General features: G+C 30.5%; 1 protein-coding gene across 2 annotated transcripts in view; it reads left to right on the forward strand.

Annotated features, from left to right (window-relative positions):
* Positions 1-15,239, forward strand: part of LOC100207576 (WD repeat and HMG-box DNA-binding protein 1) — a 97,629-nt gene that overhangs the window by 4,635 nt on the left and 77,755 nt on the right. For both annotated transcript variants that reach the window (XM_065799106.1, XM_065799107.1), the window contains exon 2: positions 4,779-4,890. In XM_065799106.1, the coding sequence (XP_065655178.1) occupies positions 4,779-4,890 (112 nt within the window). The remainder of the gene's footprint in view (positions 1-4,778; positions 4,891-15,239) is intronic.

The raw sequence follows: 15,239 nt of genomic DNA on the forward strand, positions 1-15,239 counted from the left end.
TCTTTTGAATCAGGGAAAACAGGGAAAAGTCAGGGAATCAGATATCTGCAAAAAAGTCAGGGTATTATCAGGGAATTTACGTTAAATTTTAAAATATCAGGGAGAAATCAGAGAAAATGGCTCTTCATCAAACTTACATAACTTAAATAAGTTGTATATGGTACACATAATATAAAAGTTTATTTGGCAAATAGTTTTATGAACTTCTCTTGATACATTCAATGTGGGTTGTATTGTTGTTTATGTTTTTGCAGTTGAAGACCATTTTTCTAAATGAATCCAGGTCAATTTTTGTGAAGTTGAGTTTGGGTAACTTTAAATTAAAACAGGGAAAACAGGCAGAAGATCAGGGAAATATCAGGGAAATCCATCTTAAAATATTGGCAGACGCTTTGTGGAAGAAGTTTTCTTCCTGTCATCAGTACTATTTAAAATCGGTCGTGCCTATAGTCAGGCTTGTGGAGCCAAAAGTTTTTATTACAACTCTGGGTCCTGAACTTTATGAACAAAAATCACAAATTTTGGAATACTTTTTTTATCACATTTGTCGACCCAAATCCAAACCAATTACAGAAATTAATTTTTAACCAACTTACATGATTATAAGGTTAATGTATTATCACTACTCTACTAACGCATATTACATTTGAAAAGAAAAATGTTTTGGGTAAATATACATTTTTTTCTATATCTTATAACCCAAAACTGAAGTTTTTAGTTCTAATTTTATTTCTAATTCTACCCAGTGGGTATGGTACCTGAAAAAGACATCTTTTGAACTTTCTAAAGGTGTCCAAAAAGTTTAAAAGACGTTTAATAGATGTACAAAATGTTTAAAAGACGTTTTAAAGACATCTTTCTTACATCATGTGCCTATTGGGTGCCCAGTGGGCACAGGACCTATGAAAGATAGGTTGTATAATTTTTAAGATTTGAATAACGTTTGGTCATTATTTAAGCAGCTGTAGCCCAGTGGTTATCACACTTACCTCAGAAACTACAGATCCGTGGTTCATTGCCTCTGGGCAAGTTTTATAACATCGGTAGGGAAGGAGGCGTGAACTTCTTTTCAAATGTTCTTCTGCGGTACCCTGTGATAAGACCGTAAGGACTTCTTGGGACACTTAAAATAAATTTTAAAAATTTAATCGTGCATCAAATATTTAACAGCATAATATCAATATAAAAATATAATATAAAACAATATGTATAAGAAAACTGTAAGAATGTTTCCTTATATAATTTTTTTTTCTTTTCTTAATAAAGCATATTAAGAAATGCTATTAAAGGATATTATATTGTTGAGTGCTAAGTTGTTAAAATATTCATTTTTATTATGTTTTAGCAAGTCTTTAACTGTTACAAAAAATATTTATAAAAAAGTTTAAGAAATGATTCATTTAACAAATTAGTTACACAATGAATGAATAAAATTTAAAGTAAAAATCTAAAGTAAAAAAAATAAAACATTCTATTCCTTTAAAAAAACATGAGAGCTAAGATCTGCTTGATTTTTGCTGCTCTGGCTCCAGATCCACCTAAAACAGTGGCTCCGACTCGGCTCTACAAGCTTGCCTATAGTAATATATAACTTTTAGTAATTAATAATATTTTTTCCGCATGTTTTTTATATAGTTGTAGGTGCCTTAGTTACTGTTTTAGCTCACCTGTAATCTACTTTATATGTATATTTTTGTTATCTAAACCTCTGGGATGGTGTTGACTCACCTGTAAGTTGCTATCTGTATGTTTGTGTTCTATCTGAACCTTTGGCGTTATGTTTACTCACTTGTAAGTTACTGTATGTGTGTTTGTGTTTTGTTTGTATTCTGAACCTTTGGCGTGGTGTTCATTCATACTTTTCTTTATGTTTACTAATTTATGTTTTTGTTCTGTCTGTTTATATTTACATATAAGTTTGTGTTCTAAACCTCTGGCGCAGTGTTGGTTCTCCCATAAATTACTTTATATATGTATGTTTGTGTTCTGTCTGAATCTCTGGCATATTACTCACCCATTAGTTACTTTATGTATGTTTGTGTTCTGTTTAAATTTTCTGTTTAAATGTTTAAATCTGTTTTGATACAGTGTGAGCTCATTAACTAACGAGTTACTCCAACTATTAACCTACGCTCATCTCTAATATTTTGTTAGATGTAATATTTTTCCTACTGCATTGACAAAATATCATGCCTAATGTTTTAAGGTACTGTTTGCAGGAAGTAGCTCCTTTTAATTATTCCAGTCATGTGAGATTCATAATCATTGTGATCACTCTTCTACTGGTACCATGTAACCCAGTACTACCTGCCCCATGCCCTACTGTCTTGTAGGGTGTGCTTTTTAGGCAAAAGCTAAGTGAAACAAACTCCGTCTTGAAAGCCCCTGGGTTGGGGCTCTCAGTTGAGTAAAGGCTAGAGTATCTCTGAGATAGTGATAAAAATATTCATCTTGGGCTGATGTTAAATGCATCCGGCTACTGTCTTGTAGGAGGCCTCCTAAGCAAAAACTTTACGGATAAACAGAATAACTCTGCTAACCAGCCTTGAACTCTTTCTTCATGCTGGTGTATACTTAAACCTGTGTTACATTATTAAAGCACGGGTTTTAATATATGCTCGATATTCAAATTTTTCCATTAAAAAATTTTTTTTTTAAACATATATAATAAAATTTAAATAACTTTTTTAATAAACATTCAAAATATTTCAACAAGTACTTAATATGTTCATAATTAAAATCTGTTAAGATACAATGAGACAGGAATAATTAAATATTTATATATCATTTTAAAAATTTAAAATGATATATAAATATTTAATTATTCCTGTCTCATTGTATCTTTACAGATGAAGTTCTACGAACTTTCCTAACGACCTAAGAAATTAAATTAATGGTTTTAACTTTCTGACAGCACGAAAATGTTTGATGAAAGTCAAAAGTAATTAAAAGTGACGTATTTGTTGGCAAAGTAATCATTTTTTACCTTTTGTACTCCCAAATGCAACAATTTATATATATATATATATATATATATATATATATATATATATATATATATATATATATATATATATATATATATATATATATATATATACATATATATATATATATATATACATATATATATATATATATATATATATATATGCATATATATATATATATATGCATATATATATATATATATATATATATATATGTATATATACTTTTTTTTTTTTTTTTGCGTAACAGTCCTGATCACTATAACATTAATGACAATATGGTCTAGTTTGCAAAATTGTTTATAAAAGAAAACTGTTATCATTGTAACTAAGATAAAAAGCCATTTTAGAAATAATCCAATTATTGCATAATGAACTGCAATCATTGCATAATAAATTGCAATGCTTTTTTTTATAAGAGTAAGAACTGAAATGCAAATGTTTTATAATTAGATTGGACTAACTGGTGTGTTTTTTAAATAAAATATCAGTTTGCTTATAAAAATGCCATTATGAAAAAATAAATTAATAATATTCTGTTGTCATTTTCTTAGTCAATGCTGTCTTCCTATTAAAGTTATTATTTAAAATTTAGTTTATAACATTAAACATTTGAATGTTATTACTGCCTTTTTTTATTTTGCTAAATCTCATATATATAATATAAATTTATTAAGAACTAAATTTTTGCATAATAATTTTTATATTATGTAATGAATTATAACTTTTATATATTAATTATAATGAATTATATAAATCTGTGATATAAATTAAATGAACTGTTAAAAAAAATTGTTATTATTATATAAACACTTTTATTTTGGAAACTTTTACTGTTATAATAACTGTTGTAACTTCCTTAGAAAATGTAAAATATTTTTATAATCAGTAAAAACTTTTATAATTTTTTGTTTGTCAAATTTTTTATCAAATAAATAAAGTTGTTTATAAATTAATAGATATAATGCATTAGCTACATTATTTTTCAAAGAATTTAAAATGTGAATAAAAAAAATTAATGTGAAGAAGAATTCTTTAGAATTTTAGTTTAGTCATTTGTTTTTATAATTTTTTAAAAGGTATTTATTTTCATACCTGCAGCCCTCAGAATTAGGGTTGGCATTCGACAATGCCAACCTAACTGCCGACCTAAAAGTGTTTGAGGTTGGCAAAAATTTGCCGACCTCGTTTCAATGTTTTATGGTAACCCCTTTGTGTCAGATTTTTTTTGCTGACCTGTTGCCCACCTCTAACAGTTTAAACAATTTATTGCTGACCTTATTTTTCTTAATTCCGAGGGTTGTACCTGCATTTAGAAATTAATGCAGGTACAACCCTCAGGGCACATTGGTGGTACTGTGGCCCTTTAACAAAATGGTATCAATTTAGATGTGGGATGATATGTGTCAACAAAATTTTGGACACCATTTCTGGCGCACTTACATCAGAAAACCATCCCATTGACACAAAATAGAACTGCCGTTTTAAAAATAAGATATAAACAAAAACAAACAAAAAACTTCTAAGCTGAAGACACTGGTCACAACAATCCAGTGAAAATTTCTTTTAAAAAATAATGTTAGTATCGAGAGAAATTTATATTTATTGATGTTTATAAAATAATAATAATATATATATATATATATAACATTTTATATACAAATTTTACTATTATTAACATATTTCCTTGATTCTACATGCTATTCCATATGCATACTAATTAACCAATATATCCTAATAACCATGCTGTTTTCAATTTGTAAATTATAATTTATTTTTTAATTTTAGTTCTATTGTAACAGCTGGTAGCGATGGGGATATTCGGATATACCCTGGATTGTACGATGAGGAAAGTGCTTCTGTTAGTCTTGGGCTAAAAATCACGTGTCTTGCTGTTCAGGTTAGAATATTTAATAATCTTTATTTTTAATTTGAAAAATGTGACAGATGTTAAAAATGTTAATAAAAAAAAGTTCTTATATTTAAAAAGATTATTACGTAAAACGAAAATTTTTTTTATTATTAATTTTGAGTAATAAGCAAAAAAATTTCAGTTACTTCAGCAGTTTAAGCTTTAATTCATTTTTAATAATACAGAACACAGTTGCAGGTACTTTAAAACTTTATCTTGGGAGTTTTTTTGGTTAGCTATATTAGTTGTTTACTTGATCGAGAGTTGTAATTTTTATAATTTTTTAGTTGACCATTTTATTATTACTTTTTAATTTTGAATTTGAATTTCGCTTAAAGTGCACATGAAAAAATTGTTCTTATTTTGGACTTTTAAGTATAGTAAAAAAAAGATGGCAATGTGCTCAAAAGTGAATTTTTTTAATGTTTCTGTATTTACTGCTTAAAATAGTAAACAAGGCCTATTCACTTGAGAAGTGCAGGAATCTATTCACTCAACAAGTGTAAGAAAAGTATAGCAAACTTAGAGAAAGCAGATTTGTTAAGTTATTTTTGTATTTATTACTTGTCCTAGTATCAAGTTACATTTTTAGAATTTCATAAGTAAACCAATAAAATGTTTTTACTGTCATCTTAATGCTTATTAAATATTATAGTTATTTAAATTGGGGTATATGAATGTTTTATTTGTATTAAAGGCCATAAGATGTTACTGAAAAGTTTCACTAAAAATATACTAGCTTTTCAGTAAATGAAAAATTTTATGTAAAAGTTGTGTTCATTGCAGCATTAGAGGTCTTTAAAGTGTAAATTACAATGGTATCTGCAGTGTGAATTACAGAAGTATCTAAAAGTTATTAAATACTTTGATAGTATTCTAAAAATAAAATATTTTTAAACTAAAGTTGGATGGATGTATATTCTTAACTAGGAAAAAAAAAGTATAAAATACTCTTATATGGCTTTATATTTGGTTTTAGGTTAGTTAAGTTTTTTTTTTTTAGTTGAGGTTTTTTTAGTTTAGTTTTAGTTTAAGTTTTAGACTTATCTGGTCCATATGTTCTGGTAAGTTTGTACGGTAGGTCATCACAACACTAACTTTAACAAAGCCTTATGAAAAAATTAAAATTTTTAGAGTTTATCCCTTTAAATCAGAATTTCACTTAGACACATAAGTGCTGAATATGTGCAGTTAGTGTTAATGTTTGTATTGTATATAAATTGTTATATATTTTATTGTGTCAGAAGGAATGTTGCGGATGTGTTTTGTATACAGCTATATTGTATTTTACCATTGTATTTTTTATTATACTCTAGGCTGTTTGGCATTGTATATATATATTCAGTAGAAATATTTCTAGTGTGAACAAAAATCAATAAACACATTATTACAAGCTATTTTGGCTATGAGCATAGCAATAAAGTTTTGGTGTCAGAGTAAGATGACTTTTGTAAATTTTCCAAGTGGGTCCTGAAATTAGAACCTTTAGCAAAGCTTCAAAAATGTTAGTGATTTATATGTAGTACTGTCCTGTCAAGGCCTGAGTAAAGATGTTAAAATAGATTATGATGAAGTAAAGACTGCACTGATAATTGCTCTCTCTGCTTCTCTGCTAACAGCATACAAGTAATTCAACTGTGAAAATGAAATTGTTGATATCTATCTAGCAGATTTAACAAGGATAAGCTGATATCATCTCATGTAAGCAAGAAATAAATAAGATGTGCTTTAATTCTGGAATTGCCTGAAAAAAGTACAAAATAGTTGCACGCTCACTGTCAAGTATGTTAATGTCCAAGTTACTGAAAACAAATTCAAAAAATGTCTGAGGAAGGCCTCTTATTTTTGTGCAAGCGACTACCTACAAAACTTAAAACCATCAGTGCTTTGTCTGTTTGAATAGAAGAAAATTAAAAGCATTATTGGACACTAGATGCTCTAAATATGTTTTAAATTATGATGTTATAAATGTGAAAAATGTCACACCAGCGAGAAAAGGTTGTCATAATGAATGGGGAATCAGTTGAAGTAAGACCAAGTTGTTGTTAATCTATCTTTAAATGAAACCACTGCTGCTTTGGAATGTCTGGATGCCAACTTTGCCTACAAATATTCAATGTTACTTTGTATGGTGGCAGTACAATTGTTTGGGGGGTGTCCAAGTCCGAAGAGACAGCCATAAAGTTTAATGTGGAACAAACAATCATTGACGCTTCTGCAGTCTCTCAGGGAACACATGATGTAGTCTCTTCATCTACTGTTCAAAAATTGATTGGTAAAGGCTTTACAGCAGAATTTAAGATATAGTATTTGAAACATATCTTGGAAATGGCTGCAAGAAGCACCAACTTTAACAAACAAAATTTCATAAAAACTATCATATCTTTGAAAATGTTAAAAGTGAGTACACTATGGAAGAAAAAGTGAGGATAATACATGGACGGCTAAAACAATTTGAAGGAATGTTCAATAGTATCATTTGATTGATGGCATTAATTCAACGGAACAAATTATTAGTGTGTCTGGCGATGGGCTATCTTGAGCTGAATCAGTTTGTATTCAGTCATACTAAAGGTAGTAATTTTTACAGTACCAAGCTTTGCAGCTGGAGTAGGTTGGGAGAGAACCTTAAGATAATTGATCTAAAAAAGGCGTATCTGCAGATTCATGTTGACAAAGCATTGTGTAAATATCAAGGTATTGATATTTACACAAGGTATTGATATTTACATTGTGTAAATATCAAGGTATTGATCTTTTAAGGTCCAATCAGGTTATCCTGCGACTGGTAACATGTAACCCAGTACAATCTGCTTCATGTCCTGCTGCCTTATAGGACACACCTTTTTAGGCGAAGGCTAGGAGATGCCAACTCCGACTTAAAACACCCCCTGCCTTGGGGCTCTTGGTTGAGTAAAGGCTAGAGATGGTGTCTTGATAAAAATACTCATCTTGGGCAGATGTTAAATGCATCCGGCTACTGTCTTGTAGAAGGCCTCCTAGGCAAAGACTTAAGGGGTAAACAGATTCTATCTGTTAACCAGCCTCGCACCCCTTCTTCATCTATTAGACTGGCGCAGATGCATTTTTAATACATTGTTTCCAGTTTAGGATGTTGAATGCTGGATTTTCTTGACTAAATGCATGGGTTTTGCTTATGTCTCTGTTTTTATGACTAGGCAACTCATTCTATTATCTCCTAATGAGGGTACAGCTCTAAAACTCAGTTTTATGGTTCTGAGGCCGGCTGGAAGTCAGGTTTCCCAAACTCTGCGGTAGCTCTCAGAGAGTCTGATTCCATCAACAGCTGAAAAATATCAAAGTATTAACAGTGCCATGTTGCGCATGGATGGTATCTCTAAACCTATAATTCACTAATATTCGTGGTCTTCGAAGTAACCTTTCTTCTGTTGAGTCTTATCTCTTGCAAAGTTCACCAGACCTACTTGCTCTTTGTGAGACTTATTTGAGTTCAGCTGTCTCATCTTGCGATCTTAGTGTTGATGGTTATCTTCCCTTAATTCGTAAAGACTCCAATAGTCACATGCTTGGCCTGGGCATTTATATTCGTAAGAATTCACCCATTTGTCATGAAACTAGATTTGAATCCACAGACTATTCTTTCATGTGCTTTCGTTTAGCACCACTTCACTCTATTGGCTTTCTCTTAGTTCTATATCGCTCTCCTTCATCTCAAGACTGCACTCTTTCTGATGTTATTTCTGATCATATTGACCAATTCCTCTCTCTTTATCCGTCAGCCAATATAGTTGATGTCGGTGACTTTAATGCTCATCACTCTGAGTGGCTTGGCTCTAGTGCCAGTGACTCTGCAGGCATTAAAGCCCACAACTTTTGCCTTTCTCAATCCCTAACTCAAATAGTCAACTTTCCAACTTGCTTTCCTGACAACCCGAATCATCTACCTTCTCTACTCGACTTATGTCTTGTTTCTGATCATAGTCAGTGCTCAGTTTCTCCACATTCACCCTTAGGTGCTTCTGATCACAGTTTGATCTCTCTTAGACTAATATCTCATTCTTCTTCATCACCTGAATCCCCCTATTATCGTACCTCTTACAACTACGGTAAAGCTGACTGGGATTCTTTCCCTGATTTTCTTCGTGATGGGCTGTGGGTAGAAATCTTTTGTCTTCCTGTCGATAAATGTGCATCTTACATAACTTCGTGGATTCAGGCTGGCATGAAATCTTTTGTTCCCTCTCGATGATTCTAGGTCATGTCTCACTCTCCTCCATGGTTTTCCTCACACTATGCTGCTGCGATTGCCAATCGAAACAATTACTTCCATATTTATCAGCAAAATAATTCTCTAGAAAACAGACGTCTGTTTATTACTGCTAGAAACCATTGTAAAAAAGTTTTGTCTAATGCCAAAACCGGCTATTCTCAGGTCATGTAATCTCCTATCTCATCTCAAAAATTGGGCTCTCGTGACTTCTGGAGAATCTTTAATAGTATTAATAATAAGGGCAAATCTTTAATTTCACTTCTCTTGTATGGTTCAGACTTTATCACCTCACCTAAAGACAAAGCTGAATTGTTTGCTAAAAACTTTTCATCAATATTATCTCTTGATTCCACTAGTTGCATTCTACCTGATATTGCCAACAAACAGGTTGATCCATTGCTTGACATTCGTATCACTCCAGCTTCTGTATCTAAAGTGATTTCCTGCCTAGACTCTTCTACAGCTTGTGGCCTGGACAACATACCTGTTATTGTCTTGCAGAAGTATTCTTTGGAGCTGTCCTCTATACTCTCAAAACTATTCAACAAGTGCTTATCAGAGTTTTGTTTTCCAGCCTGCTGGAGAGCGGCATCTATTATCCCTTTTTTCAAAAATTCTGGAGAATGATCTGATTTGTCTAACTACCGTCCCATTAGTCTTCTTCCTATCATAAGCAAGGTTTTTGAATCTTTAATTAACACTTAGTTTCTCATCTTGAATCTAATAACTTACTTTTTGATCATCAGTATGGATTTCGATCTTCTCATTCTACAGCTGATTTGCTAACAGTAATAACAGATAGATTTTATCGTGCATTAGATAAAGGTGGAGAGGTTAAGGCCATCGCTCTTGACATTTCAAAAGCTTTTGATAAAGTTTGGCATGCTGGTCTTCTTCATAAGCTTTCTTCTTATGGTGTATCTGGCAACATCTTTAAGATTATTGAATCCTTCCTTTCTAACCGTAGTATAAAAGTTGTCCTTGATGGACAGCACTCTTCTTCTTATTCTGTAACTTCAGGGGTTCCGCAAGGTTCCATCCGGGCCCTATACTCTTTTTAATTTACATTAACGATCTTCCAGATATTCTGACATCTAAGGTGGCATTGTTTGCTGATGATACTACCATTTATTCTTGTCATGATAAGAAACCAATACTCTCTGATTGCTTGGAGGGGGGGATTTGAGCTTGAAAAGGATCTCACTTCTGCTACAGCATGGGGCTCATAGTGGCTGGTGAACTTCAATACATATAAGACTTAATTTTTTTCAGCCAATCATTATTGCAATAGTTTAGATCTTCCTATGTTTATGATGTACTTGATGAGTCATCTACTCTTAATCTTCTAGGATTAACTCTTACTTCCAACCTTTTTTGGAAACCATGTATCAAATCAGTTGCAAAATTAGCATCTGCTAAGGTTGCATCTCTTTATCGAGCTTGTCACTTTCTTACTTTGGATTCTATTCTCTATCTCTATAAATTTTAAATCCGGCCCTTTATGGAATACTGTTGCCATATCTGGGGTGGATCTTCTAATGATGCCTTTTCTCTTTTAGACAAGGTGCAAAAACGCATTGTAAACATAGTTGGGCCTGCTCTTGCAGCCAACCTCCAACCATTATCACATCGTCGTAATGTTGCTTCTCTTTCTCTTTTCTACAAATACTATAATGGACACTGCTCTAAAGAGCTAGCATCTCTTGTGCCATCAACTAAAATTCATTCTTGTATTACTCGTCGTTCAATAAAGTTTTTTTTTTACTGTGACTGTTCCTAAGTGCTCCAAAAACGCTTTTTCGTCTAGTTTTTTTCCTTAAACATCAGCTCTTTGGAATTCATTTTGTTTATCATGCTTTCCTGATTCATATAGTTTGCAATCTTTTAAGTCGCCCGTCAATCGTTTTCTTGCTCTACAATCTTCATCTTTTCTGTTTCAGTAACTTCCAACTTTAATTAGTGGCTGCTTGCAGCCTTGTTGGAAGCGAAGATGTTTAAAAAAAAGAAAGCAAAAAAAGATTTACACAATGCCGGTATTGTTTAGTGATTGACTATTACAAAGTAATATAGCGATAACCTATTACAAATCAAATATATATTTATCAATTGTCGATTGTGGTAAAACGAATGAGTTTCTATTTGGAAAAAGCTATTAAAAGAAGTAAGAGGCAACTGTGTGCTTTTAATTAAAAGAAATATTTAAAAAGAGAGAATCTCCATGGCAAGTGCTATTTGACAACAGTCACACATTTCGATCAAAATGTATGTGTGAATTATGTACTGAGTGTTGAGTGTTTATTCTCTTTTGTTGTGCCTACAGGCCATCGGGAATTTGTTAAACATCATATCAAACAATTAGGCGTATGGCAGCCAGAAGCGATGAAGATTCATTAAAAATGGTGTCCTGGTATAATGTGACATCAAGAAAAAATGACTAACTCTGTAAAGATTTGTTATAAAACAAATCTTTGGAGAGCAATAGTTTAACAAAGTTATTTTAGCAGTATGATTGAATAACAAATATTTATATAACCTAATATTTTAGTGGAAAATAACATTTATGTGTTAAAGCTGATCAATAGAAAAATCTTTATAAATAATTAACAAACTCAAAATGTTAACAAAAATTTTATTTTAATAACAAGCCTGTCACTTGTCAATACTTGTATTGACAAGTGACAGGCTTGAATATTGAAATATTTGTTTATTACTTAATGACAGCTGCATCATTATTGATTTTCTCATAAAGTTATTATTATTATCTGTTTAAAAATACTAACAACACCAAACAGCTTTAAAAACAGTTTGTTATGTCAATCACTTAGAATATTTTATCAGAATGTTAGACATATTTCAGACCTTGTTATAGGTTTTCTTTGGATAAAATTATAGTGTTTCTTGTTTTAAACAGTTTTAAACTAATAAAAAGAAGCATGTTAAACTTATTTTAAAATAAGTATTAATTTGTTTTAAAGTAAGTTTATAATGTTTCTTCCCTGCAAATTTCTTACCATAAGTATTATCTATTAGAAATTCTTTTTAGCAAAGACAAAGTTTTGTGAATTTTTTAAACTTTCACATCTCAAGTAATATAACAGTAAAAATTTAAATAGAAAAAATAAAAAAGTTTTGAGTAATATGATGAGTAACAGTAAAATGAAAAAAATAATGATGAGTAACAGTAAAACTTAATAAGGAAAATATATATTTGGACTGAAAAAACACTTAGCAAGAAAATGGCAGATGATTAAATTAAGTTTTTATAAACATTTAGGTTTTCTTTTCTTTTTTTAATCAAACAAATTCTGTTTCACTCAAACAAGGTTTGTTTTTAATAAACTTTATTTGTTCCTGTGTTGTTGTTTTTTTAAATTTTAGTTTTGTTTGTTTTAACAACTTGTTTGGCTTTAATGAAAATATTAAAATAACTTATTAAAAATATTTCATGGATAATAAACTTACTATACATTCAGCATGAGTTCAGCATGAACCCAATGAGTAATACAAACTATTTAAAATTAAGGTTGGTCTTTGTATGTCACAGTAAAGCTAAAGATTAGTTGGTTTTTATTTTGGCATTGCCAAATACTTACCAGGATTTTGAAGGCTGTATAATTTTTAGTATACAGTATATTTATAAATCAGTTTAGTTAAATGAAAATAGAAAATTTATTTCTTTCATAGTTATTATTTACTTTTTACTTTAAGGGCTATAGATAAACAATAATACTAAATACTGCTGAGTCATTCCATGCCAAATGGCCCAAAATTTTAGGATTTCATCATAGACCCCTCAGATTTTAATGAAACTTGGTGGTTTGATTAATATCAATGAGAAAAGCAATTCCTGAAAATTTCAGCATAAAATCTTTTGTAGTTCATGAGATATGGTCATTTGAAATTTCTGATTTTTCCACAAATAAAAACTTCAGTAGAGAAAACATGTTTTGCTCATACTTTGAAGCTCTATATTTTTAAAACAAAATTTCAGAAAACCTTCTAGTTTTTTTATTGAATACAACTCTAGATTTACTTTAATAAAACTTTGACATTGAATTCTTGAATGTCACATTTTTTCCATAATGGCTACCTAAAAAAGCTAAAAAATTATTTGCAAATATAAAAAAGTCGATTTTTTATATTTGCAATCAGGTGTAATCAGTATGGATATTGCGAAGGAGTTAGACTTAATACCTGGTCAAAAACTTTGTCCAGAATGTCCAAAAATGTTGTATTTAAAAAATAACAAAGAAGATTACAGTAGCAATTCATGCCAACATAAAGATTTTAATGAGACATTTTAAAAGAAAACTTTTTTAGTTTTTACAAGCATTAATAGCCGTGGTTGTTCATCTCTAAAACTCGTTGCTCGTAAAGATAGGATCATCTGCGATAATGGCCTAGATACCAAATCTTACTGCTTAGTTTGATGGACACAACATGGAAGAAATCACCTTTAATCAGTGGCAAAAAGCCAACAAAAAACATGATATAGTTCCAGTAAAAAATTATGGATTTCTTAAAATGGCTGGCTAAAATCTCCACTTCAAACCACCGGTAACATAGGATCAATACTAGTTTTATAAGAAGATTTTTTTTTTCTACTAACTTAATAGCATTTATGACAGTGATTTCAGAAAAGAAAATAGCGGGTACTTATGGGGAAGTTACAAAATCAGAACAATGAAAATTGCCAAAAATGACAATAAAAATTAAGTTGTTGTACTTTAGTTTGTATTATATATTATAATACAAAGTAAGTATGAATTTAAAATCAGTACTAGAAGTAAGTCTTTAATTAAGACTGAATTAAACCCAGTTTTTAAATAGCCCTAGCTCTTGCCTGCCCACCTTCCCCCCCCCCCCATTTTTGCTGCTACATGTACTTTTTAACATGCACATTTTTGCGCATAACTTAGAAAAAAATTGTAATTGAATACTTCTCCATACAAGGCGTGTTTGGTTTGATGTCTGATGTATGAAGCGCCTGTGTGTCCAAACACACCACTAAACATACACATAAAAACTGCGAAATTTAGTATTTACTTTTAGACAGTAAAAAGACTGCATATAAAACATTATAAGTAGCTTATTAGGTAAAAATGAAAAGAAAGACTTTTAGTCTAATTAACCTAATATTTAATATCGTGACTATAAGTTTTGCAATATTTTTCCAATCCATTCACTATTCCACCCCTCCCCATTAATTTAAGTTATTTGATTATCATGTTTAAATTTAGATTACAACCAAGTTATAAGAGATATTCGACTTGTCAACACAATACACAAGTTGATTATGTAATGAAGAATATTATTATGTAATAAACAATCAATATAAACATTAAATCAATAAATTTTTTAAAAGACTATGTTTAAAATGAATAAATCAAATTTATAATAATTTTGCAAGGTTGTTATTTAAATATGGTACTTATGCTATTGTACAAATGTAATATTTGATTTTTTTCTTGAGCTGATAGTTCATAGCATCTACCAGTTGTTGATTGAACTTTTAAAGAAGTAATATTTGCATAAAATGTGCATTATTGGAACCCAGCAAATATCTTCTTTATGTGGCCAATTTAAATTGTTTAAGGAAATAGACAGCTTCATGAACTTGATAAGAACATCTTGATTTTCTTCAGATATTTCTAAAATATTGCCTAAAGATCCTTTTGCATCATAAACATATGCTATACTAAATCTTGGTGAAAGACAAGCAAGTGGTACCTTACGCTGCTTTTTAGAAACTTTCACATTAGTATACATATTGTCAAATGATATCCATCTCATTTGTAAAGTAGTTATCGATTGTGGTATAAAACAATGGTGGTTTCCGTGGTAGCTGAAATTGTTGAATAAGTAGCATAACGTTCTTCTAATTTGAACTTTATGCAATGTAATACAATTGCATCATTTGAAATGTATTGAAAATATATTCCTTTCATATATTGTCTACACCAATCATACATTTTCTCAGGTGAATTGATAGGATCTGTTAGTAATTTTAAACTGACCTTAGCTACAAGTCTTTTGACAGAGCCCCCAACATCATCATAAGCACTCTTTCCATGTGATGTAGCAA

The sequence above is a fragment of the Hydra vulgaris genome, chromosome 06, assembly GCF_038396675.1.
Source record: "Hydra vulgaris chromosome 06, alternate assembly HydraT2T_AEP".
In the NCBI taxonomy this organism is placed as follows: domain Eukaryota; kingdom Metazoa; phylum Cnidaria; class Hydrozoa; order Anthoathecata; family Hydridae; genus Hydra; species Hydra vulgaris.